Source organism: Poeciliopsis prolifica, unplaced genomic scaffold (assembly GCF_027474105.1).
Source record: "Poeciliopsis prolifica strain line A6 unplaced genomic scaffold, Auburn_PproV2 SCAFFOLD112, whole genome shotgun sequence".
Taxonomy (NCBI): domain Eukaryota; kingdom Metazoa; phylum Chordata; class Actinopteri; order Cyprinodontiformes; family Poeciliidae; genus Poeciliopsis; species Poeciliopsis prolifica.
Window position 1 is genome coordinate 611453 of NW_026562487.1, and position 27799 is coordinate 639251.

General features: G+C 39.8%; 1 protein-coding gene across 1 annotated transcript in view; it reads right to left on the minus strand.

Annotated features, from left to right (window-relative positions):
• Window positions 1-232: 232 nt before the first annotated feature.
• The window catches only part of LOC129354558 (protein unc-13 homolog B-like), a 53177-nt gene continuing 25610 nt past the window's right edge, over window positions 233-27799 (minus strand). Inside the window, exons 22-32 of the mRNA XM_055024020.1 lie at window positions 27472-27549; window positions 27288-27365; window positions 3905-3993; window positions 3686-3832; window positions 3492-3615; window positions 2387-2440; window positions 2237-2314; window positions 1929-2076; window positions 1505-1597; window positions 1257-1416; window positions 233-589 (exon numbers count right to left, since the gene is read on the minus strand). Coding sequence (XP_054879995.1) covers window positions 304-589; window positions 1257-1416; window positions 1505-1597; window positions 1929-2076; window positions 2237-2314; window positions 2387-2440; window positions 3492-3615; window positions 3686-3832; window positions 3905-3993; window positions 27288-27365; window positions 27472-27549 — 1335 coding nt within the window. The 3' untranslated portion in view covers window positions 233-303. The remainder of the gene's footprint in view (window positions 590-1256; window positions 1417-1504; window positions 1598-1928; window positions 2077-2236; window positions 2315-2386; window positions 2441-3491; window positions 3616-3685; window positions 3833-3904; window positions 3994-27287; window positions 27366-27471; window positions 27550-27799) is intronic.

Consider the following 27799-nt stretch of genomic DNA (forward strand, 5'->3'; position numbering starts at 1 on the left):
ATATTTGACTTGTGTTCATTAAAAACAGGGATTTCTTTCCTTTACATGAACACACATTCACAGCTTGCAGAGTGTAAGGCTTGAACCACTTGGCCACACTTTGGGAGGGGTGGGTTGGATTTATTGCACAAGAACACTCGGGGCGGGTGGGTTCTTATTCGGCCCTTTGACAGGTTCTGGATGGGTTCTGTCTCCTCAGACTTAAAAAAATGTGAAGTTGAAGAAACTGGAAGCTGGTGAGGTTTTACACAGCAGCCAAGACAGGTCAGAGGTCAAAGCAGTGCCACTGCATCAAGCAGAGCCTCATCTTCCCTCCTCTGCTGATCGGGTCTCGGACTTGAGCCGGACGAACTCCTTGGCGACGTCGTCGTTGGAGCGCTGGGAGAGGATCCGCATGGCGGTCAGGCCCGTGTCGTCCATGGAGATGCGCTGCCCCAGGGGGCACCAGCAGGCGCAGTTGCCCCTCTCCATGATGTCCCTCAGCTGCACCACAGCCAGGCCCACCACCCGGTCGGCGCGGCCGAAGCAGTAGTCCTTGACGCAGGCTTGAACCTCGTAGCACTCGAACCCGTCCTGAACACCCAGAACGCTGCAGAGCGAGAGCAGAACACAGGAGTGGGAGCACATGGGCTAGGGCGCTAATTGCAGAGCTAATTCCTGATTTTGTGCTTTTTCTGAAACTTTAAAAACATTCGTACACCTAGATTTTGCTGATCTAATTTTCCATTTTAAATCAAAACATTTTACTTTGATTTGAGGTCCACATCTGCAGTGGTAGATTACACTATTGCTAATCTGCTAATGTGCTAATAGCTGAGCAAATTTGTTGTGCAACACATTTTGATTCCCCTAAATCAGTTTTCAAGTTAAATTCTAAAGCACTAATGTACTTTTGCTGTTTTCTAGACTTCAGTTGAATAAAGTTTGACATCTGCAGTAGAAGGGACACTTCCATTAGCTGCTAATGTGCTAATAGTAGAGCTAATTTTAGCTTTTTTATAACTTTTAAAACTATTGCCACACAATTAATTTCTTAAAATAAATCCAGATTATATTTGGAAAAGTTAAATTTGAGGAACTTCACTAAATGTTTAGCAGAAACACTAAATGAACAATTAGCTCTGCTGCTAGCGCATTAGCTGACATTGTCCAGTAATTTCACAAGGACTTTGTTTTGTGTAACCAACAGTTTATGAAGTCAGAATTAAAAGAGCTTCAAATCCTAAATGTGTCACGACGTTTGGTTTTGAACTTACAAGTGAAAGGTCTCGTTGTATTTGGGAGACCAGCTGTTGTTCTTGGATTTGGTCTGAAATCGGCGCTTCTTGTCGCTGAGGTGCGGCCCGATCATCGTGACTTCCACGAAGGGTCTGAACATCCCAGACGTCTGCCACTTCAAATCACTGGCTGCAATCACTGCATCAATGACACAAACATTTAAACAGAAATGACACTAAAATGCTGCAGCTTTGATTTCATTGGTTCAAAATGAGCCCAAACGGACCTTTGAGAGTAACTTTCCGCTCTCCGCTCTTGGGATGAGTGTACAGCTCAATCTGCAGGGAAACCTCTCCGATGGGTTTGTCCACACCTGAGCCTGGTATAACACAAACAACATTTGGTCCAATGCAGGCAAAGAAAACCACGTTTTATAGAGTCATGCGACAGAAACGCAGGTTTCACAAAACAGAAGAGAGAAAACGATGAAGGGAAGTTGGGCTGATGATGATTTCATGGAGACCTACCCCTGCTGGGCTGGATTTTCTCATTAGGGGTTAACCTAATACCCTTCCCATTGTGCACTGGCACAGAGGCAGCAGGAGATAAAAACAAGACAGCAACTTAAACAACCAAATCCAGGAGATAAAAGCAGCGAGGAATCTGAAACTCTCCCGTATTTAATCTCCTTTGAGGCGCTTTGGATCTACCCTGTGAATGCTGCGTGGTCACGAAGGTTTTGATGAGCGTGTCGGTGGTCTGGGTGTAGAGCGACAGAGCGTGGCGGAGCGACGAAAGCTCAGCGCTCTTCTCCAGGAAAGTCTTCTTCAAGCCGTTCCCGCCCGCATGAAAGTATTGCTGCGTAGGAAACAAAACGAGAGGAATCAGCGTTCTACAACCTGAATGATTAAACTTAAAGTGGAGTTAATCAGACTTTTAGTTAATCAACTAAAAGACTCTTAAAATGTGAATGAATTGTACTTTTCTGTTTGACCAGAGGTCAACGTTTCGCTCTCACCTTGATGGTATCCAGAGCCACATCCATGACGGCACACTGCCTGGGCGTCAGGCTTTTAGCGTCTCCTGCCATGTGATCCTAAACAACCCAAACCAAGACTTTGACTAGACCAATTCACAGGAGAAAGCAAACTCAAAGGCAACCTGATACCTTCAGTTTGGAAAGGTGTCCCAGTTCTTTAGCAGCAGAAAGGATCTGTGCTCCCTTCAGGAAAAACAGAAAAATGAATGATTCTTTTAGTTTTCAGAAGCCTTGTTTCAATTTTAAGTATCATATTAGTGAAGTTTGATGGAGATGGAAAAAAAGCATCGATACAACTCATGTTCAGACGTAAAGTGAGTTATTTATCTGCTCTATATGTGATTGGATGATGTTCAGTTTGTTGACTAATAATTAAACTGAATATTCCACAGTCATCATTTTAAAACATAATGGATAAAAATATTTTTTGTGTTTGGTCACGTCTGTCAAAATGTTTACATCTCATCATCTGACACAATTACGAGTTGATCCATTTCAAAATGGCAGCCATGTTTCCATCCAGCTATGATTCAAATTTGAGAAAATTTTTATAATAATGTATAAAAGAAAATGCAAATTACACTGCAAAACCATAAACTCTTACCCAGTATTTTTGCTCTAGTTTCTAGTGCAAATTTGACGAATGTGAATTACAACATTTAACTTTTCTTTTGGGATCAATAAAGTATGTTTGAATTTGAATTTTGAAATATCTCAGCACATTTTAAATAAGACAAAAGTAACTTAATAGTAACTTATCAGAAGAAGAAGCTTGTTTTAAGTAGATAATTCCTCAATATTGATTAAAAAAAGTAGTTGGCAGATTATTTAATTTAAGGGAAAATGATTTGTTATAAGTGAAATAATCTGTCCTGCACAAAATAAGTTCATTATATTTATTTTGCACAAAATTATTGAAATAAAATGAGATTTTAGTCTGATTATTATTTCCCTTATAACATTGCAAAAATATTTTGATTTAGGTGAAATAATCAAATTTGATCAGCAATATTAAGAAATTATTGACTTAAAACAAGCTTCTATTTCTTGCTGAAAAGCTACTTGTGAGTTAGTTTTCTCATTTTTCTGCTGTTCTAAGATAGTTTCACTGACAACTAGATCAAAAATATTTGGTAAGATTGTGTTTTTGTCATATAATTCACACTTTTTGACAACATTTCAAAACCATCTGGATGGAAACCTGTCCAGTGACGGAGACGAGCGTCAGACTCACCAAGGTGTCGTTCCCTTGCGGCAGGACGATGTTCTTCTCCAGGCTGGTCATCACGATCCTCCACAGCTCCTTCAGAACGCGCTTCAGGACGGTTTTCTCACACACCGTGGCGAACAGCGTTAATCTGCAAAAACAAGACGTTCACACACACGCCGACGGACGAGCCGTGTTTGGGGAAATCCCACTGAACCCACTGCGCATCCAGGAAGTCCATGAGCGGCCGCAGCATGTTGTCCGAGTCGCCCTCCACCTGGTTCTTGGTGTTTTCGTTGAGCGGTCCTTTGATCTGGTACAGCAGCGACGCCATCTGCCGCATGCAGTCGGTGATGCGGCTCTGGAAGCTGCAGGAGAAGAAAAGCCAGTGATGCACTGGGACAAAGTGGGGGAAACGTGGGGGTGTGAGGGCGGCGTACCTGTTCCCAAACGTGCTGCTGAGGTCGTCCAGAACGTTGTTGAGCCGAACCTGCAGGTCGTTGAGCAGGTCGCTGGCCTCCGTGTCCATCTGGAGGAGAGAAACCTTCACGTTCAAAAGGCTGACAAAAGGTTTTAGAGAAAGAAAAAGGGAAATAAAACTGGGAAGTTTTGGGATTTTACTGAGACTCAGAACCTGGAAGCTAAATTACTTCTAAAGCTGAATTATTACAAAACACCTGAGAGTCTACGGTTGCATTACGAGTCCGTTAAACACCTTGTTGGTGTAGTTTGCATTTCTACTCATAATAACATGCATGTTACAGTTCACCTCCTGTAACACGCATGAACTCACCTCATGATCCTCACATGCATTTTCTCTCTATGTGGCAGAAAGTTGGGAGGTAAAACAAGACATTTTGGATGAAATGCCCCATTTTGACACTCATCAAGTGGGAAATTGCTTATTAAGAATCTAATTTAGGATATTCTGCTTGTGCCTACCTTCTCAAACGGTTCGTCCATCTTTGTGTCAGAAAATTGTTAGAGATATAAAAAAACACAAACAGTGTCAAACTGTCTTGAAGAGGTGGAGGAGCTGTATAAATCCAAATGATTTCTGGACTTTTTGGTGAATATTAAGGTGATTTAATCCCAGATAACATGTTTAACCCACCTCATCCTTCTCAGTCTATCACACATGGTTTAGAAAAGGAACAAAATAAAGTGTTAAAATGAAAAAATACAGTTGAAGGTGACGTGAAAGTGGCGCTTTTATGGGAAATAAGGGAAAATGCTGCTAATCTAAAGAGGAAATCCTCACAGATGAGAATCAAACCAGACAACAAAACTCCACCATGTTGGATGTTTTAGTTTCAGTTTGGGGAAAATCTTTGGAAATGACTTTGGATTTGGAGAATGAAGGATGTTAAAAACCACTTTCAACTGCAACAAACCTCTGCCTCCATTTCCTCCCCTTCCTCTTTAACTTCCTCCTCTTCCTCACTTCCTTCAAACTAGGAGTTGCAGTAAAGAGGCAACAAAGGTTTTGTCTTGTTGCTTCATTCAGATAATTGTGCAGTGGTTTTTTCAAAGTTATTTTTAAGGCGTATATGCAGTCATGTTTTACATGTTTGCATATGCAGTGGACTTGCCTGCCATGCTAGCGCGCTGTTCTTCAGCTAGAAAAGCAGAGAAAAGGTAGAGAATGTCTTTCTCCAGCCACAATTACAAGAACTGACTTTATATTGAGTTAAAACGTGGATACTATCAGAGAAAAACAAAATATTACCATTTATTTTTGGTCTAGTTTATTGTTCAAGTACATTTGGACACTTAAAATGAAACAAAACTAATTTACAAGTAACTTTTTAGAAAGATATATGAGCTTGGAGGGAGTTTGAGATGCATTAAGTCTTAGATTATTCTTCCTATAAAGGAAAACCTGCAGATTTGTCCGCACAAAAACTTTTGAATTTCATATTAAAATGTTAATTTAACAGAGTGATTCGTATTTTCCCAGGCAGGCTTAATTTTCTTTTATATGATTTCAACATGGTGCATTTCCTAACAATCAATAACAAATCAAATTGATATGATGTCAAAACTGGAATCTATCACTAATTTGAACACTTGACCCTCAACATCAATGTTGGAGAAACGTTATCGTCATTGATAATGTAATAACAGCAATAGTGTTACAACAACACTATTAAGTAATAGTGTTGTTGTAATTTCAAGGCTGCTGTTTCTCTGTCAGATTCCCTCAGGTCTCCACAGCAGAGAGATGGATCACGGCGCTCTTCCTCCACCTCCTCGCCGCGCCCCATTCTCATCCTCCACCATTTCATTTCAATCATCATCCTGAATTTAAAGTCAGAGTCAGATCAAGAGCAGAGAGGACAAATGCAAACAGAAGCTGGGAGTATGGATCATATTGAATGTTTTGAAACCTGAAAACACACAGAAATCACAAGGAGCCAGAGCAGACCAAAAACAGGAACCAGGAGCAAAAATAAGCAGAATATCAAAAGGCAAGTAACCAGGATATGATGGGATTTAAGAGAAGGAACAGCAATAAGAGTGAGCAGGAGAAGAGAATAAATACTGTGAGGGTGAATGCTGGAACAAAAGACCTGGGCTGATTAACAGGTTGGAGGAAAGAGAGAGAGAAAATGGCACAGGGGGCAAAGAAGAGAACACAACAGGGAAACTAGAAAAAAAAACCAAGATACCACATTGTAACTGGACCTAAGAAACATAAAATAGCAAGAATAACAAGATATTAAAGTAAAAATAGAAACAAGACTAATCTAATTAAAGAAAGGAACGAAGGACTGCAGAATAACCAAACCTCAAATTCAACTCAAACCAACCCAGGTCATAACTGCTGAACAAGGAAACATGATGAATCCAGCTGAAATAGCTCCTGTCCAGCCACTCAAAGACAAACCTCCAAACATTGTAAGTGAGCTGAGCCGGTTTCCTGTCATACAATCGGTCAAACATCCCAAACTTTTTCAGGATGTCCAAACTGCTTTACCAGATCCTGACCCGGCCCAAAGACCAGCTGCCACCACTCATGTGCGCCTAGTACATAGGTGTCAAACTCTGGCCCGCAGTGTAATTATATTTGGCCCGCGAGGCAATTTCAAATCAATATTAGAGCCGGCCCACCGGTATTATACGGTGGCAATGCGGTGACGCCACATTCACCGGTTATACTACGAATCCATAATGCTCTGCTGTTTTTTGGTGTGTCAATCAGGACAGAGGCAGCAGTGGCGGAGCCAGAGGGTGGCCGGGGTGGCACTTGCCACCCCCAACAGAGCCCTTGCCACCCCTACTGCCACCCACTGGAAATGGTCATTTTAAAATATAATACTTATGAGATCGGCAAAGATTTGCCAGGAAAACTGTAATTTCCGACTGTCCCTGAAGGCAGCCCGATGCCCGACGCTGTCCATTGGTTAAACTGACATGTTGGTTCCTGCTTGATCCAAAACACATCAACGGCTTTAGAGTTACACCGTCCAGGAGTTTTGCAGGTATTTACATTTTACCGCTCAGCAGTAACCGCTGTTACCTTCCTAATGAGAGGCGGCACTTGTCATACATTTCTAAAAAGAAACAAAATGGTTGTGCACCGCTGCATAGTGCCTCGTTTATTATATTAGCCATGCTAGTGCTGGTAGATCGTGTTTTAGACAGATTCTTTTTAACATGTTTTAGTGACATGCTGCCCTCTAATGTTTTATTTCTCCCAGCTCTTGCTTGAAATGTGTGGAAAGAATATGTGAAAAACCATTAAGTTTTATAATGACTGAAATGTAAGTAGGCTATGTCATATGAAAGCTTTGAATTATAACCTAACTAGTTACATTAATTAATTTTAAACGAAAGGAAAAAATATTTGTTTCCTTTCGTTCCATGGAACGGTCCATTTGTATATGGACCCCTCTGATAAAGCCTTGCTCACCCTTTGGCCACCCCTTGAAAAAAAGTCTAGCTCCGCCACTGAGAGGCAGAGACGCCTTCTCCTCTGTGTCAGTCGCACTTATGGTAGCGGACATGGGTGTATTATGAAGGTGGTGATCCGTCTTCTTGCGCACCAGCACTTACCTATGTGAGCAACTTTTCTCCTCAATGAAAATGACGAAAACATCTCACAGGAGACGTCTGACTGACGAACACCTTTTTTTCGATAATGAATCGTTTCGTCAGCTCAAACCACGAGGCCCCACATTGATGAACTCAATGTCATTAATGACAGGTATTTGGCTTGGCCAACGATCAGTGTGGCGCAAAAAGAGCAATAAATAAGTTTACTATGCACCTTTTCTTGTTACGCAAAGGCCTGAATGGTTTATTCATAGTTTATTTAATGATTTATTTTCAAATTTATTAGCCTGTGTACGAACCTAATTTTGACATTTAGGTCAGAAAGGAGCATAAAATTTTTATTTAAATTTTATTTAATATGTTTAATATTTTATTTCATATATTAAATGTATTTTATTTATTATATTTTATTTAATATAATAATATGTTTTATTATTATTAGCAACTCAATTTTGCACACCTGCTCTTTTAATTTAGATAAGCTTTGCTTATTCAATATTTATTGTTATATAAGAACTTGTTTGGGTCCATATTAAAAGATTCATTTGTTCAACCTTGGCCCGTGACTTTGTTCAATTTAAAGTTTTGGCCCACTGTGTATTTGAGTTTGACACCCCTGGCCTAGTACAAAAAAGGTGCAAAAAATCAAAAGATGACACAACTTAACACACTCATAAGAAGGAGCAAATATTCACACCCCTTTATTAAATCATGAACTAACTGTGATTAAACCACATGTTTTTAGGAATCTGAGCTAATTTTCCCAGTGAATCCAGACCTGATTATTATCTGACCTGCATATACAATAAATTATTTTAATAGAACCTCTCTGATGGATGATGGTTTATTTTTGGTCTAAGAATAAAATGTTTTTGTAAGGATCATGTAATCACATCCTGGAAAATCCTTCAGAGTTTATCTTTGCTCTAAAGTTATGAAAACCCGAAACCTCTCCCTTTTTAACAGAGATCAATAACCAAACACTCTGATCTTTGCTTAATCTGCCAGTTTGACAAATATAAATGAACATCGCTTCAAAATGTGTGTATTTTATTACTTCTGAGTGGGAAAGTGTTTCTGAAATGGAGCAGGAAATACATTTCATAACAGCTGATTTGCATGTGATCAAGACAAGAAGGCAGCGGTCAACACACACACACCCAGTGGTGTGTTCACACACACTCTGCAGAACTTTGTGTTCATCAGGAGGTCGATTGTTTCAGGTTTGAGCTAAAACAGAAGCAGCAGCACTTCCTCTACAGGAGAAAACACACGAGGTCATGAGGTCAAGCTTTGTGACAGTAAATAAATCACATGAATAATCTCTTGGTTTGCTAATTATAATAAAACATGATATTTATGTTATGAACAATTAAATAATTTTAGCTTGGATTGGCTCTGAACACATCATAAATCACTGATTCATTATAAAAACTTTGACTAGACTCAGAGTAGACTTATGTAAATATACATGATGAAGTATTTAAATTCAGCATTTCACTGAAAAAGTAATTAAAGTGTAGATACAGGGATAAAGATTAGCATGCTAACCCCTCAGGTTTCCCATCAGCCACTTGGGTTTCAGGATGACCAACATTTTTAAACATGGCTGCTAATTTTGAGCCTTTTAAACCAGATATGGATATTAAATGTTCCCTGTTAGAGATTCAGGTTTTAACTTATGGATCTTTGTCAGTAAATTTGATTTAATTATTGGGGAATAATAAAAAAATAGTCAAGGAATAAACTAAAAATTAGGGTTTTGGAGGTGAAATGATTAATTGTTGAATAAAAATGAAAAATTAATCATGTAGGATTAATTAGATTATTTTATTGTGAAATTTGAAACTGTTACAATTTTACAAAATATCCTTATAAAATCAACAAGTAACTTATTTTAATTTGATCATTTTAGAAACAAAACTTATTTTTAAAGGAATAACATTAAGAGACTGGTGTTTTTAGAATTTGTTATATTTAATGAATAATTATTGGGTATAGCCAGTGAAAACCACTAATTTATTCAACATTTTTACAGATTGATTGAATTAATCTAAAGATGATTGGTCTTAGAATCAATAACGATTAATTGATCAGTGGCAACTCTCTTAAAAATAGTTTTCTCCTGTATAAAGAGAGCTAACCATCTTTTCATAAAATGAAGGAATTTAGAAAAAACACATTACATTTGTACTTTCACTTTGTGTAAAGAGTATTAAGTACTAATTGAATTCATATAAAACATGCAGTTTTTTCATGTTATTGAACGTAGGCAGCCTTCAAAATGAGCGGTCCTTATTTTTCTGTGATGCTTCCAGTCTCTGCGTTGTCCTGTTTCCCCTTGATTGTTCCCAGGTGTTTCTCGTTTCTGTGATTACCATCTGTGTATTTAATCCCACGGTTGTCCTTTGTTCCTCATCGGGTCCTCATCGTTCTTCACATCATTTTGTCAAGCCTGTTCTTCTGTCCACCAGGATGAACAGTTGCTACAGGCGTTGAGCCCTGGCTTCAGCTCAGCCATGCTGCCTGTTTTTATGTTTCCACTTGGACTATTTTTACTATTAAAACCATCATTTAACTATATCCTGGGTTTTCTGCCTGCTGCTTCACCACCAGTATACCAGCATCTCTTGATAGAGTGAAGCTATGACAAGAAAACAAACTGAAAAACATGTGAATCCTGGAATAATCCTCGAAGAATCCTGGAAAAATCCTGGAATAATCCGGGAATAATCCCAGCTTCCATCTTTAAAGGACTAGAAGAAGAAAAAGTTTCCAAGGACTCAATCAGAATCGTTTCACCAAGAAATAGATTGTAGAGACTGAACTATCTGTTCAACAGTGAGAGAGTTTCTCTGACAGGAGGAAAAACTTTAGACTCTTTAGACTCAAATCAGCTCAGAACACTGAAGAACCAGAACTGAACCAGAACCCAAATCCAGGAATCAGAGGTTCAGTGAATGTGGTGTTGAAGGTGTGGAGGAGGATCAGTGAGTCAGAGGAGACTCTGTAGAAGGACAGAATGCCAGCAGGACAGTCCACATACACTGCTACTCTGTTAGAGACAGAGGAGGAGGAGAGACGAGTTTGTCTGTAATTGTGAATGACAGAGTAACCATCAATATCAGAGCATCTCAGACTCCAGGAATGATCATTCCCTCCAAACCAACAGTCTCTACTGTTTCCTTTCCTCCTGATTCTTCTGTAACTCACTGATATATCAACTTTTCTTCTCCACTCAACCTCCCAGTAACAGCGACCAGTCAGACCAGTTCTACACAGCAGCTGAAGATAATTATCAAATCTGTCTGGATGATCAGGATATGACTGAAGCTCCTCCTCATATGTCACCTTCCTGTTGTCTTCAGACAGTTTGAGGTTTCTGCTCACTGTGTTTGTGTCGATGGTGAGTTGACAGGAATCTGATGGAGAACAACACAATCCAGCTGCAGTTATTGATCATTTATTGACACTTTGACTCCTGAATGAGTGATGTGACAGTTTGAAGATGGTTGAATGTGAGCTGCTTTGTTGTCATGAATCAGATGAAAAACACACTTACATTTCCTCAGACCTGGAGTCAAGAATCGGCCTCCAGCAGGCTCCACCCTGAAAGGAGGAGGGGGTCAGACCATCAGTCTCTTTCAGCAGCAAACATGGACATTACATGTCTCTCAGACACACATTGTCCTGCACTGAGACAGGAACAGTCCAACATCTGGATTGCAAACTGCAGTGGATGTAGGAAGGACAGTTGGTGCTGCTGCAGCACAACTCATTTCTCCAACACAGGAAAAGCTCCAACAGAGAGGAGAAAGGAAATCCCTCAGTAACAACCTGAAGAAACTCACTGAAGCCTAAAAGGACATCAGGAAACTAAGGAAACATTTCTGGAAGCTCCACCTGATTTAATAATCAGCATTAAAATACAATCAATCTAAACTCTGATCAACACCTGGATACCTGATCCATCCACACTCCCACACACAGATGAAGGAATGAAACACTAAACAGCCCTGCTGCTGAAAACCTGCTGTGGCCTCACTGTAATATCCAGAAATACAAACATTAAAAAGGAGAAGCTGCATCACATTCAACAAAGATTCAACAAGAATCAAAGATTTGATCTCTGAGCTCAGACTCACAAACCAGGGAGAGGCTTCCATCATCACACACCTCTGACAAACACCTCCAACCTTTCAGCACTTCCTCTACCAACCAGCACCACCAGGTGGCACTGCACACATTTGGATGCTGTTTCATGTGTGAAATATTTCAACTTAACTTTATCAAATTTGTGAATTTTGCTTAAAATCCAAATTCAGTTATTTTTCTATCTGAGAACTTTAAACATCCATTTGACCAACATGGAGCTGCTTTTCTTCTCATCTTTGATTCTTGGTGCTGATCTCTTTGTCAGGAGAATATTCCAGAAAACTGGGTGACGATCTCTGCCTCCAGATGAGGCGTCTAGATATCTAATTATCAAATTAAACATTCAGCTTCAAACTAAATGTTTGCCATCAGACTGACTAAAGACATTTCTCCCTCTTCCTCCTCTATCAGACCTTCTCTGCTCCTGCAGCAGGTTCCTCCATACCTGAGAGCTTCCAGTCTCCAGTGTGGATCCTTCAGTCCAGCCGACAGCAGCTTCACTCCTGAGTCTCCTGGATGATTGTAGCTCAGGTCCAACTCTTTCAGATGGGAGGGGTTGGAGGTCAGAGCTGAGGCCAGAGAAGCACAGCCTTCCTCTGAGACCAAACAGCCTGATAAGCTGCAGACACACAATTCATCACATGATGAGAAAATGAGAACATGGAGGTAGAAACCAAGGTATGAACTGATGGATGGATTTGTAACATGTGGAATAAATCAGAAAGTCAACCAACTGTTGGGATTTGTATTTATGTTTCTTTTTGAACCTAAGATGCATCAATTTGTCAAGAGCCCAGAGTTACCTGAGAGTTTCCAGGTTGCAGTTTGGACTCTTCAGTCCAGCAGAGAGAAGCTTCACTCCTGAATCCTGCAGGTTGTTGTTACTCAGTCCAGTTCTCTGAGACTGGAGGACTGGGAGCTGAGAACTGAGGACAGAGCTTCACAGCTTCTCTCTGAGAGGTTACAGACACTCAGTCTGAGGAGACAGGGAGGGAAATATGTCATTAAATAATTCTTCAAAATTTTATGTTTTATGTTCCAGTCAATGATAGTTTTGGATAATTGTGATGTTATTTGTCAAATATTTGTTATTGTTCATAATGTATCTTTTCTTATATGCTTTTATTGTTTAGTTTCATCTTAGCATTAAGAATGATTTTGTATTGTTGAATTACTCTGATTCTCAGAAGGCCTCACTGAAAGAAATCAGTGACAACAGGTTTCTGTAGGTTTATCTCTCAGCAGGAAGCAAGGCCTCTTTGACAGGCTAGATTACTATAAAACTGACTGTGAAGATGTACAACTTGCTCTGTTTAACTCTGTGTCTGGAACGAGACTATCTAGTGCAAGATACCTTGTGTTTTAGTTAGTGATTGTCATTGGCACTGTCGCTATGTGATGAAGTGTTTTCCCCTCCCTTTAGAGTTACAGTGTTTCTTTGTGATTAGGGATCCTGAAAACAATAAAAAGAGAGGAGCAGGCAAATGTGTTTTCAGAGCAGCAGAAGATTGTAACTGAAAGCACATGACTGTCTGTTCTCCTCGTAAGAAAGAATCTAACTCTCTTGTCTTTCCTATGTTTGTTTAATAGGTGTTAATCCTGAGAGATATTCATTTTGCACAGATTGAAAAGAATATCATATTTTCCACATCTTTAAGCCTGGCACAATACATGGCAGTTCACATGTGTTGTGAACAGCTCTATTCTATAGTTGGGCCTAAAGTCTTAAGAGACTGAAATACAGCAGCCATCAAGGAGGCTGGCAAGAGAAACATTAATTTCTATAATGAGCTACATTAATCCAGTGTCGGCATCAGTAGGAAAAATAATTTCTGCTGCTGCTTGAACATGTAGCATTATGAATAATCACCTATGAGCTCTGATCTCTCTTTTACTCATCATCTGCTAGCGGTCAACATTGAGGAGAAAATGTATGAGTAAACAAACTGATGAAGCAACACTTAATATTTATCTCATCATTGACAGATTTTTATCAAAAATAAATGCAATAACAATGTGTGTCCTTACAGAGCTTTGTTGGAGGCTTTAACCACTGGCAGCAGCCTCAGAAGAACCTCCTCTGAAGCAGAGTATTTCTTCAGGTCAAACACATCCAGATCTTTTCCTGATGACACCAAGATGAAACCCAGAGCTGACCACTGAGCAGGAGACAGTTCATCTGTGGAGAGACTTCCTGAACTCAGAGACTGTTGGATCTCCTCCACTAGAGAACGATCATTCAGTTCATTCAGACAGTGGAACAGATTGATGCTTTTCTCTGCAGACACATTCTCACTGATCTTCTTCTTGATGTACTGAACTGTTTCCTGATTGGTCTGTGACCTACTTCCTGGCTTTGTCACCAGACCTTGTAGGAGTCTCTGATTGGTCTGCAGTGAAAGTCCCAGGAGGAAGCGGAGGAACAAGTCCAGGTGTCCATTTGGACTCTGTAAGGCCTGGTCAACAGCTCTCTGATGGAGAGACTTTAGTTTAGGTTTCTGAAATAAGTTGGCTGCCTGAAGTGTAAATGAGTTTTCCATCAGGTTGACCCCAGAGTTGATGAAGGTCAGATGAACATGAAGAGCAGCCAGAAACTCCTGAACACTCAGATGGACGAAGCAGAACACCTTGTCCTGGTACAGACCTCTCTCCTCTTTAAAGATCTGTGTGAACACTCCTGAGTACACTGAGGCTGCTCTGATATCGATGCCACACTCTGTCAGGTCTGATTCATAGAAGATCAGGTTTCCTTTCTGCAGCTGATCAAAAGCCAGTTTTCCCAGAGACTTTATCATCTTCTTACTGGTTCGACTCCAGTGTGGATCTGTTTCAGTTCCTCCATCATACTTGACCTTCTTCACTTTGGTCTGAACCACCAGGAAGTGGATGTACATCTCAGTCAGGGTTCTGGGCAGCTCTCCTCCCTCTCTGGTCTCCAACACATCCTCCAGAACTGTAGCAGTGATCCAGCAGAAGACTGGGATGTGGCACATGATGTGGAGGCTTCGTGATGTCTTCATGTGGGAGATGATCCTGCTGGCCTGTTTCTTATCTCTGAATCTCTTCCTGAAGTACTCCTCCTTCTGAGGGTCATTGAACCCTCTGACCTCTGTCACCATGCCAACACACTGAGGAGGGATGTGATTGGCTGCTGCAGGTCGTGTGGTTATCCAGAGGAGAGCAGAGGGAAGCAGTTTCCCCCTGATGAGGTTTGTCAGCAGAACATCCACTGAGGTGGACTCTGTAGCATCAGTCAGGATCTCCTTGTTGTGGAAGTCCAGTGGAAGTCGACTCTCATCCAAGCCATCAAAGATGAACAGAACCTGGAAATGTTCAAAGCTGCAGATTTCTTTGGTTTCATTAAAGAAATGATGAACAAGTTCCACCAAGCTGAACTTTTTCCCTTTCAGCACATTCAGCTCTCTGAAGGTGAATGGAAATATGAACTGGATGTTCTGGTGAGCTTTGTCTTCAGCCCAGTCCAGAGTGAACTTCTGTGTTAGGACTGTTTTCCCAATGCCAGCCACTCCCTTTGTCATCACTGTTCTGATTGGTTGATCTCTTCCAGGTGGGACTTTAAAGATGTCTTCTTGTCTGATTGTTGTTTCTGGTCTGTGTGGTTTCCTGGATGCTGTTTCAATGTGTCTGACCTCATGTTCATCATTGACCTCTCCAGTCCCTCCCTCTGTGATGTAGAGCTCTGTGTAGATCTGGTTCAGAAGGGTTGGACTTCCTGCTTTAGCAATTCCCTCAAACACAGACTGGAACTTCTTCTTCAGACCAGATTTAAGTTGATGTTGACAAATTGAAATAAGATGTTCTAAATAAATATAAATATAAAATCAAATACTAAATAAAATAATTTTTGAAGATGATGTTAATAAATATGATTCCACATCAGTAAATGTCTGATTTATCAATCATTTCAAATCTCTTTAGAAATCCTCTTACTGCTCTGCAGATGGTCAGCCAGCTTTTCCTGCTTCATCATCCTCAGGAAGGTCAGTGTGATCTTCATCACTGCCTCTCTGCTGCTCCTCCTCTGCTCTTCATCATCACCTTCCAACACTTCATCATCTCTCTGACTCTCTGATGTTTTGGGTAATCTGGACTCAGAACCTTCTGGATCTTCTTCAGTTCTTTCTTCACATAAGTAACAATGTTTTTTCTCCAGCAGCTGGAACAGAATAATAGATGAAGGAAACATCAGAGTGAAATCATGGAGCCAAACACCAGATGATGTTGAACAGACTCATGATCCTTTGGACTACAAATTGCAGCATGGAGATAACTGTGAACAGAACCCACAGAAAAGTAGTTGTATATTTACAGACCATAAATATGGAGTCCAGCTGTGTTTGATGCTGCTGGTCAGATGGACCCCTGTGAACCTCTGAGGTCTGCTGGTCCACTCTGTGGAGGAACCAGGAACAATTAGGAAGTCAAGAAATATTCATCCAGCAGTTTCACCATGAAATCACCAGGATTTTCACAGTAAAATTAGTTGAAGCAGTAAAACAGAGCATGACACGAACACAATACAAAGGAGTAAGAAAGAGGAAAATGGATTACAGTAACACTAGAATCACTCAGATTATGTAAAAAAGTTGATATTGCACTTTAAACACTCCACACTGTCAGCAGAATAAATAAAAACTGGGATATTCATACTGGTTCAGTTTCCACAGTTACAGCAGTTAGAAACATCTCACCTCTCTGATGGTGGAGATCCAGGAGATTTAAATAAAATGTTCTCATCCTTTGACCTGTCGCTCTTAAAGGACACACAGCTGGTTCTGGTTCTGGTCTGGTTTGAGTCTCTGATGGATCCTGACAGAAACATGATGATTAAAACTTAATCAGCAAAGAGGAGCAGCAGCAGCTTCATCACCACGTCTGTTCTGGCCTGATATAGTGAACGCTGTGTGAAAAGGGCTGTGGATAGTTAGAGATGGTGACCTCACCTCTGACCTTTTCTCTGGCTCTCATCTTCCCCACACAGAGTGGTTTTAGAGGGAGGGACTCCCTCCTCTCTGTCCTCACACTGATCCATGCTGCTGAATCCACATCAGCTCACACACACTTTCTAGCTTCACCTGCAGAGGAAACACACATCATTCATCTGCACATCAACTCTGATCATCCTTTACATCATTAGTGCTGAAAAAGATCAGCTGCTCCTCCTCTGATTGGCTCTTCTTCTCTGCTTCATATCAGTGTCAGGTGAATGCAGTCAGACAGCAGAGAGGCAGAGGAAGCGCCATCAGCTGCTGCACTTCTACTATCAGTCCACTAGATGGAGACATGGAGCACATTTACATTCACTGATTCAACCTGAACAACAGGAAGTGATTTAGTTAGTTCATTTTTAATTACTACAAATAATTAAAAAATAATTAATCATTGGTACTGATTGGATTATATTCTGCATCAAAGATGATAAAGATTTTTCTTTGAAAAGAAACAACAAGTTATTGTTGTGTCTGATCTTGATGGAGTCAGAAACAACTATAGAGACAGAGTTTGATTACAGGAAATAAAAACATTAAGCAGCTTTTTCCGAGAAGAAATCAAAGAAACATCATACTTTCATCATGTTTTTGATTCCAGATCATCAGTAATATAATACTGACCTTCAAACAGCAGATAGATGAAACTTTGAGCTGAAATAATCAGTGAACCTGTTCTCCAACATTAGAGAGCAGAAACAAACAGGAAGGTTCCTGAAGACAAAGTTCAAGTAAACAAAGCAAACTTACAATTTGTTCAAGCGATCAAGAGTTGAAGAAGAACATTTGAACAACAAATAAAGATCCCACAACCTGATCAGAGCCACACCTTAACAGTGTAACTCAAACTGACAGTAAATGTGAGCGATTTTGCAGAAATAATAACGTCACAACTCACCTGGTGTGTAGATTCTTCTTTCAGAGCAGCAGAACAAGGAAGCGGAAGCTCTGTAGTCAAATCAGAAGCACGTTGATAAAATCTTCATGAGGAAGGAGAAATGTTCTCATTCAAATGAGGATCTTGGAGAATTATCCATTCTACATGCTACGTTTGTTATATATAAGGTTAAAGAATAGTCAATGAGTTGAATTCATGAATTATATTTATTAACACCAAAATACAGCTGGTCCATTTCATATGCTTCCTTTAGGAGCTTGCAGGACAAAATGGCACCCAAAAACAGTTCTACTATTTATTAGCCTCTATCTAAGCTTCCCCCCAGTGTGTCATGTCCTTTAACCATAACTTTGAGGGCATTTCCTTTAGCTTTTCAACTAGTTAAAAGAGATAGAAGGAAAACAGAGTTATTTATTCTCAACAGGATGTACTGACACTTGATTATGACTGTTGTGATCACTGTAAAGAAATGTAAATATTTATCTATATATCTAACTTCAAATATAAATATTATTTGGCAAACTACAAATGTATTCTCCAAAATAATAATTGATTTTTAAATTTAATATTTTCAAAAATATTTCATTTTCATGTCTAGTTGTTCAGTCAGACGCTCCATCATGTTGTCATGTTTCAGTTTTTCCTCCATTCAGCAACAGTTGGTGAACTGGGTTTAATCCAGTTTAGTCTAATTGTCTTTCTTGCTACCAGCAGCAGAAGGTGCAACAATATGTAACATTGATGTTTAGTGAGTAAATCCTTGGTGTTTATGTCCAGCAGAAACAGAAGAGGCTCCATGGGGAGATCTGTCCTCAGAATGTCCTCAGTCTCCTGTTTCATTTCCTCCCAGAAAGTCTTTATTTGTGGTCAGAACCAGAAGACGTGTGTGATGACCGACCATTCAACACATTCCTCCAACATCCATCTGTGGTTGGAATCCTGGAAATGAACGTTTTCAAAGGAGTAACACTTTATTTGACACAGTGTGTTCTATTAAATCTGGTTTTTACTTTCCCATCAAACTCTTTGCACGTTTGATTTCCAATTCTTTTATGGCACAAAAATGCAAATTAGAAAACTCCACTTCTTGTTTTATCAAGCTCCAGTTCAATCCAGTAAATTTATGTTCTCAATTTGACAAACAATCCACAAATGGAGTAAAACTGGACCATATTGATAGTTTTGACCTCCTCCTCATTCCTCAGAGATACCACTGCAAACTCGTATCAATGGCTCCTCAGAATGACCAGTGGGACGCTCTGCTGGATGGAGACTGAACTACAACACTAAAAGAAGTTTTAAACTCACTTTTCAGTTAGCTAATTGAACAAATTTTATTCTGTAAGATAATAAATTGCATGGTTACACAAAACCAATAAAAAAGGTAACTATTGCCACATTATGGAGTAATCAATCATGGTGAATATCTGCCACAAAAATTCATTCTTGAACAAGATGACTTTCCCAGAAGACAGTATTACATTTTAATAAAAAGTGGAGTGGAAAGAAAAACTGGTGAAATAAAAGATGCACATATGAAATTCACCATTTCTGGAACAATGACATTCCAACATATGTGAAGTAGATTTTTCTTTAAAGAGAAAATGTTTTATTTGCATCATACAGTGTTCTTTTATGTATCACATAAATGTAATTGTATCATAGTCAAGATGTTTTTCGGTGCAGCTGCAGAGGGTGTACAAACTAACTGAACAAGATGCGTCTGCTGAAGTTTCCCAGGCGGATCGTCTGGGAACTTAATCTTCTCCTCTGTTAGCTGAGAGGTGAATAAAGCAACTATGTAACTCTGAGTTTGTTAGAGCAGATTTAGATTTCGCCTAATGCAGAGTATATTTTTCCCTCTGTCTGCAGATGTATTAAAGATTGTTTTTGCTCCCTGAACTTGGACTAGAATTGTGCACTTCACACATATTCAGATGAACGTTTATGGTTAGTTCACAATGGAAAAATCTTAGTTGATTTCATCTGAACATTAATTCAATCTGGAGAGACAGACGGAGAAAATGGAAACCATTAGAAGAGTTTATTGACATACAAAATTTAAGTCTTTGGCGCTTGGGCCCCGGCTGAGGACATCGATCATCACAATCTTTGCGATGAGCTCGGATGAGCATTCCATATGCTGAAAGGAACGTATCCCCCGAGACGAGACATTGGTGATGGAGGTGAAGAAAGGATGCAGCCGGAGAGCCGAGCGAGTGGAGGTGAAGGGGTGGAGGAGGGTTGAGCTCTGCTGGACAGCAGAAGACGCCATGGACGGTGCTATTATCAGCTGGGACTTGGACAGTGATTGGACGTGACGCGTCTTGGACCAGCGTTGATTAATCAATGGTGATGAACAGGAAGCAACGGTTGGATGATGCAGGTGGGGTTAGAAGAGACTTCCAGTTTAATTTGCACCTTTTTCCTCACAAAGTGCAATAAGATCTATTATAAATTTGCCCAGTATAAATACACTGATTTCACTGTGAAAATTACGTTTTTAGTCAGTAGTATAAGAAATAAAAGACATTCCATCCAAGTCTTAAATACTTTATACAAAATATTGAGTGGAAATCATACACAGTGAGACAGGTTTAAAGAGACGTGACAGTCCAATGAAAACTCCAGATAAATGCAGTGATTTTATGGTCAAAAGTTACAAAAATGTGCAATAATTAAAAAAAAAACCTAAAGTGAAAACTTAACTTGGCACAAGGAAATATTTGCTCCCATCAACAGAAACATTGAATTACTGAGGGAAGGTAAGAGGCTGGATCTGTAGTTTAATTTCATCCATTAAAAAGCTGCTGAAACAAAAAGAGTTCAAATAATCGCTGTCTACAGAAAATACAAAGAAATGTAAATAAAAAACATGGATTGATACTCAGCATGACAGATTACAGCTTACATAAAATCACTAAAATGAAAAATACAAAATGTTAAGGACATCAGTCTGGAGAAACAAGATGCAAATTATAACGATTACAAGAGATTAAAAATAAACAAAAAATAAATCATTTTATATTAAGGCCACTCGTATGAAGAGCAGAATAACTAACAAAAAAAGAGAGATATGAAAACTTGTAATTATTCCAACTCAAGTCCTGCTGTGCAACTCAGTTTGTAACAAACCCCAAAAAACTCAAAAATGTCAAAAAATGAAGCAGAAATCAGATCAAATCTTTAAAAGGGAAATAATATACAAAAATATAAATAAAATGGCCATGCATGCAGAAAACAGAGAAATAAAAATTACTACCAATAGAGATGAAATGAAGCGATGAGTTAAATTCAAACATTTTTCATGTGAAAACGAGGATTAGCATCGTTTCTGCATGACAAGGCATTTTCCTGCTCAAACTGTTAGAAAACAAATTGTGATTTGTAGTTTTTCTTTGCTAAGTGAAGTGAATATTTGACTTGTGTTCATTAAAAACAGGGATTTCTTTCCTTTTACATGAACACACATTCACAGCTTGCAGAGTGTAAGGCTTGAAACACTTGGCCACACTTTGGGAGGGGTGGGTTGGATTTATTGCACAAGAACACTCGGGGCGGGTGGGTTCTTATTCGGCCCTTTGACAGGTTCTGGATGGGTTCTGTCTCCTCAGTAGAGGCGGACGAGATTTAAAAAAATGTGAAGTTGAAGAACACTGGAAGCTGGTGAGGTTTTACACAGCAGCCAAGACAGGTCAGAGGTCAAAGCAGTGCCACTGCATCAAGCAGAGCTCATCTTCCCTCCTCTGCTGATCGGGTCTCGGACTTGAGCCGGACGAACTCCTTGGCGACGTCGTCGTTGGAGCGCTGGGAGAGGATCCGCATGGCGGTCAGGCCCGTGTCGTCCATGGAGATGCGCTGCCCCAGGGGGCACCAGCAGGCACAGTTGCCCCTCTCCATGATGTCCCTCAGCTGCACCACGGCCAGGCCCACCACCCGGTCGGCGCGGCCGAAGCAGTAGTCCTTGACGCAGGCTTGAACCTCGTAGCACTCGAACCCGTCCTGAACACCCAGAACGCTGCAGAGCGAGAGCAGAACACAGGAGTGGGAGCACATGGGCTAGGGCGCTAATTGCAGAGCTAATTCCTGATTTTGTGCTTTTTCTGAAACTTTAAAACATTCGTACACCTAGATATTGATGATCTAATTTTCCATTTTAAATCAAAACATTTTACTTTGCTAACATAAATTTTCATTTATTTCAGTCTACCATCTGCAGTGGTAGATTACACTATTGCTAATCTGCTAATGTGCTAATAGCTGAGCAAATTTGTTGTGCAACACATTTTGATTCCCCTAAATCAGTTTTCAAGTAAATTCTAAAGCACTAATGTACTTTTGCTGTTTTCCAGACTTTCAGTTGAATAAAGTTTGACATCTGCTGTAGAAGGGACACTTCCATTAAGCTGCTAATGTGCTAATAGTAGAGCTAATTTTAGCTTTTTTTAATAACTTTTAAAACTATGCCACACAATTAATTTCTTAAAATAAATCCAGATTTTATTTGGAAAGTTAAATTTGAGGAAGTTCACTAAATGTTTAGCAGAAACACTAAATGAACAATTAGCTGTGCTGCTAGCGCATTAGCTGACATTGTCCAGTAATTTCACAAGGACTTTGTTTTATGTAACCAACAGTTTATGAAGTCAGAATTAAAAGAGCTTCAAATCCTAAATGTGTCACGACGTTTGGTTTGAACTTACAAGTGAAAGGTCTCGTTGTATTTGGGAGACCAGCTGTTGTTCTTGGATTTGGTCTGAAATCGGCGCTTCTTGTCGCTGAGGTGCGGCCCGATCATCGTGACTTCCACGAAGGGTCTGAACATCCCAGACGTCTGCCACTTCAAATCACTGGCTGCAATCACTGCATCAATGACACAAACATTTAAACAGAAATGACACTAAAATGCTCCAGCTTTGATTTCATTGGTTCAAAATGAGCCCAAACGGACCTTTGAGAGTAACTTCGCTCTCCGCTTTGGGATGAGTGTACAGCTCAATCTGCAGGGAAACCTCTCCGATGGGTTTTGTCCACAGCTGAGCCTGGTTTAACACAAACAACATTTGGTCCAATGCAGGCAAAGAAAAACCACGTTTTATAGAGTCATGCGACGGAAACGCAGGTTTCACAAAACAGAAGAGAGAAAACGATGAAGGGAAGTTGGGCTGATGATGATTTCATGGAGACCTACCCCTGCTGGCTGGATTTTCTCATTAGGGGTTAACCTAATACCCTTCCCATTGTGCACTGGCACAGAGGCAGCAGGAGATAAAACAAGACAGCAACTTAAACAACCAAATCCAGGAGATAAAAGCAGCGAGGAATCTGAAACTCTCCCGTATTTAATCTCCTTTGAGGCGTTTTGGATCTACCCTGTGAATGCTGCGTGGTCACGAAGGTTTTGATGAGCGTGTCGGTGGTCTGGGTGTTAGAGCGACAGAGCGTGGCGGAGCGACGAAGCTCAGCGCTCTTCTCCAGGAAAGTCTTCTTCAAGCCGTTCCCGCCCGCATGAAGTATGCTGCGTAGGAAACAAAAGAGAGGACTCAGCGTTCTACAACCTGAATGATTAAACTTAAAGTGGAGTTAATCTGACTTTTAGTTAATCAACTAAAAGACTCTTAAAATGTGAATGAATTGTACTTTTCTGTTTGACCAGAGGTCAACGTTTCGCTCTCACCTTGATGGTATCCAGAGCCACATCATGACGGCACACTGCCTGGGCGTCAGGCTTTTAGCGTCTCCTGCCATGTGATCCTAAACAACCCAAACAGGACTTTGACTAGACCAATTCACAGGAGAAAGCAAACTCAAGGCAACCTGATACCTTCAGTTTGGAAAGGTGTCCCAGTTCTTTAGCAGCAGAAAGGATCTGTGCTCCCTTCAGGAAAAACAGAAAAATGAATGATTCTTTTAGTTTTCAGAAGCCTTGTTTCAATTTTAAGTATCATATTAGTAAAGTTTGATGGAGATGGAAAAAAAGCATCGATAAAACTCATGTTATACATAAGTGAGTTATTTATCTGCTCTATATGTGATTGGATGATGTTCAGTTTGTTGAATAATAATTAAACTGAATATGCCACAGTCATCATTTTTAAAACATAATGCATAAAAATATTTTTTGTGTTTGGTCACGTCTGTCAAAATGTTTACATCTCATCATCTGACACAATTACGAGTTGATCCATTTCAAAATGGCAGCCATGTTTCCATCCAGCTGTGATTCAAATTTTGAGCAAATTTTTAATAATAATGTATAAAAGAAAATGTAAATTACACTGCAAAACCATAAACTCTTACCAAGTATTTTTGCTCTAGTTTCTAGTGAAAATTTGATGAATGTGAATTACAACATTTAACTTTCTTTTGGGATCAATAAAAGTATGTTTGAATTTGAATTTAAAATATCTCAGCACATTTTAAATAAGACAAAAGTAACTTAATAGTAAACTTATCAGAAGAAGAAGCTTGTTTTAAGTCGATAATTCCTTAATATTGATTAAAAAAAAGTAGTTGGCAGATTATTTAATTTAAGGAAAAATGTTTTGTTATAAGTGAAATAATCTCCTACACAAAATAAGTTCATTACATTATTTTGCCCAAAATTATTGAAATAAAATGAGATTTTAGTCTGATTATATGTCCCTTGTAATATTGCAAAATATTTTGATTTAGGTGAAATAATCAAATTTGATCAGCAATATTAAGAAATTATTGACTTAAAACAAGCTTCTACGATAGTTTCACTGACAATAGATCAAAAATATTTGGTAAGATTGTGTTTTTGTTATGTAATTCACACTTTTTGACAACATTTCAAAACCATCTGGATGGAAACCTGTCCAGTGACGGAGACGAGCGTCAGACTCACCAAGGTGTCGTTCCCTTGCGGCGGACGATGTTCTTCTCCAGGTGGTCATCACGATCCTCCACAGCTCCTTCAGAACGCGCTTCAGGACGGTTTTCTCACACACCGTGGCGAACAGCGTTAAATCTGCAAAAAAACAAGACGTTCACACACACGCCGACGGACGAGCCGTGTTTGGGGAAATCCCACTGAACCCACTGAGCATCCAGGAAGTCCATGAGCGGCCGCAGCATGTTGTCCGAGTCGCCCTCCACTGGTTCTTGGTGTTTTCGTTGAGCGGTCCTTTGATCTGGTACAGCAGACGACGCCCATCTGCCGCATGCAGTCGGTGATGCGGCTCTGGAAGCTGCAGGAGAAGAAAAGCCAGAGTAATGCCTGGGACAAAGTGGGGGAAACTGGGGGTGTGAGGGCGGCGTACCTGTTCCCAAACGTGCTGCTGAGGTCGTCCAGAACGTTGTTGAGCCGAACCTGCAGGTCGTTGAGCAGGCGCTGGCCTCCGTGTCCATCTGGAGGAGAGAAAACCCTCAAGTTCAAAAGGCTGACAAAGGTTTTTAGAGAAAGAAAAAGGGAAATAAAACTGGGAAGTTTTGGGATTTTACTGCGACTCAGAACCTGGAAGCTAATTACTTCTAAAGCTGAATTATTACAAAACACCTGAGAGTCTACGGTTGCATTACGAGTCCGTTAAAACACCTTGTTGGTGTAGTTTGCATTTCTACTCATAATAACATGCATGTTACAGTTCACCTCCTGTAACACGCATGAACTCACCTCATGATCCTCACATGCATTTTCTCTCTATGTGGCAGAAAGTTGGGAGGTAAAACAAGACATTTTGGATGAAATGCCCCATTTTGACACTCATCAAGTGGAAAATTGCATATTAAGAATCTAATTTAGGATATTCTGCTTGTGCCTACCTTCTCAAACGGTTCGTCCATCTTTGAGTCAGAAAATTGTTAGAGATATAAAAAAACACAAACAGTGTCAACTGTCCTGAAGAGGTGGAGGAGCTGTATAAATCCAAATGATTTCTGGACTTTTGGTGAATATTAAGGTGATTTAATCCAAGATAACATGTTTAACCACCTCTTCTTCTCAGTCTATCACACATGGTTTAGAAAAGGAACAAAATAAAGTTTTTAAAATGAAAAAATACAGTTGAAGGTGACGTGAAAGTGGCGCTTTTATGGGAAATAAGGGAAAATGCTGCTAATCTAAAGAGGAAATCCTCACAGATGAGAATCAAACCAGACAACAAAACTCCACCATGTTGGATGTTTTCGTTTCAGTTTGGGGAAAATCTTTGGAAATGACTTTGGATTTGGAGAATGAAGGATGTTAAAAACCACTTTCAACTGCAACAAACCTCTGCCTCCATTTCCTCCCCTTCCTCTTTAACTTCCTCCTCTTCCTCACTTCCTTCAAACTAGGAGTTGCAGTAAAGAGGCAACAAAGGTTTTGTCTCGTTGCTTCATTCAGATAATTGTGCAGTGGTTTTTTAAAGTTATTTTTAAGACATATATGCAGTCATGTTTTACATGTTTGCATATGCAGTGGACTTGCCTGCCATGCTAGCGCGCTGTTCTTCAGCTAGAAAAGCAGAGAAAAGGTAGAGAATGTCTTTCTCCAGCCACAATTACAAGAACTGACTTTATATTGAGTTAAAACGTGGATACTATCAGAGAAAAACAAAATATTACCATTTATTTTTGGTCTAGTTTATTGTTCAAGTACATTTGGACACTTAAAATGAAACAAAACTAATTTCAGAAAGATATATGAGCTGAATATCAGTTTTTTCACAGTTTGAGATGCATTAAGTCTTAGATTATTCTTCCTATAAAGGAAAACCTGCAGATTTGTCCGCACAAAAACTTTTGAATTGCACATTAAAATATTAATTTAACAGTGATTTGTATTTTCCAAGGCAGCCTTAATTTTCTTTTATATGATTTTAACATAGTGCATTTCCTAACAATCAATAACAAATCAAATTGATATGATGTCAAAACTGGAATCTATCACTAATTTCTTATCAATTTCATCTCTACAGATTGATAAAGTAATTTATATCAAACTACGTCGTCAAATAAGTTGAGGAAGTTCTCATTTTGTTGCACATTAATTAGTTTTTTTTTCTGTGTTTATTGCCAATTTTGTCAAGGTGATAAAACAACATGAAATAAAAACTGGATTTGGATTTTCCATGAGCTTCTACAACTGCAGCTAGTGAGAAAAAACTACTGGTACCAGCAAACTGCAAAGCATCAACGTTTGAGCATAAAAAGCAGAAGCTAAAGAACTCTACAGCTCTGGGACGACTCCTACAGACTAGCTACTACCGTCTAGTCAACGATCCACCCACCAACGGTTTTGGCTCCTCATCCTCTGCAACAACCTGCTGTTCCAGGCAGATACAAACAGTCAGTGTAGATGAGTTTTATAAAGAGAAACATCCGCCCTGAGCAGACTGTGACCCAAACCTACCTCCTCTTCTCCTGCTTCCTCCTCCTCCTCCTCTGTGATTTCGTCTTGCTTTAATTGTAAAGTAAATAAATGTGTTGATCTGCAAGCTAACCTACAATCCAACCAAAAACCAACCAGAACTGAACCAAAACCCAAACACTAAAACTCCAGTGACTACAGCCCAGAACCAATCCAACGACTCCCTTCATCTACCAAACAATCCAAGCTAGCGCTAACGTACATACCCGCGCTTCCTCTGTTGCAGTCTGACACAGAAGGAGCAAATTCGAATGCGGATCAACAACATTTTTAATGTTTTGTACTCCTAAAGCCTTCCAACCTGACCTGTTTCCCATTTGACTCACCTGCTTGGCCCCCATTGACTCAAACATTTTCTCCAGCTGGATTCTCAGCTGCTGCACGTTGTTCATGAGGACACAGGGCTGCAGGAGGGCATGAGCAGATTCATCAACAGCACTCACAGCTACTCATTTAAAATAAATATTCATTATAAGAATGTGTTCTATGACAAAAAACTGAACAACTTACAATCTTCTCCTTGTCAATATAAGAAGGAAAGCTCTTGGTCAGGATGGCACTGTACTGCAGGAGAACTTTGGCGATTGTCTGCAAGAAATGAGAAGTCAAAGAATCGGTCCAGAAATCTGTAATGTGCTAATAAATGTTCATTTAGCCACTAAATGTCATGTTGCTACAGTTCTTTAGCCTGAAAATATCATGTTGGGATAGTGGTTAGCATCATCTTCTGCCAAATATTATGTTAGCATAGCGCTTTAGCATTAGCTTCTACAGTGTTAGCCTAGCATCCTGCGATAGCTGTCAGTAAATACGATGTTGGTACATCTCCTTAATATAT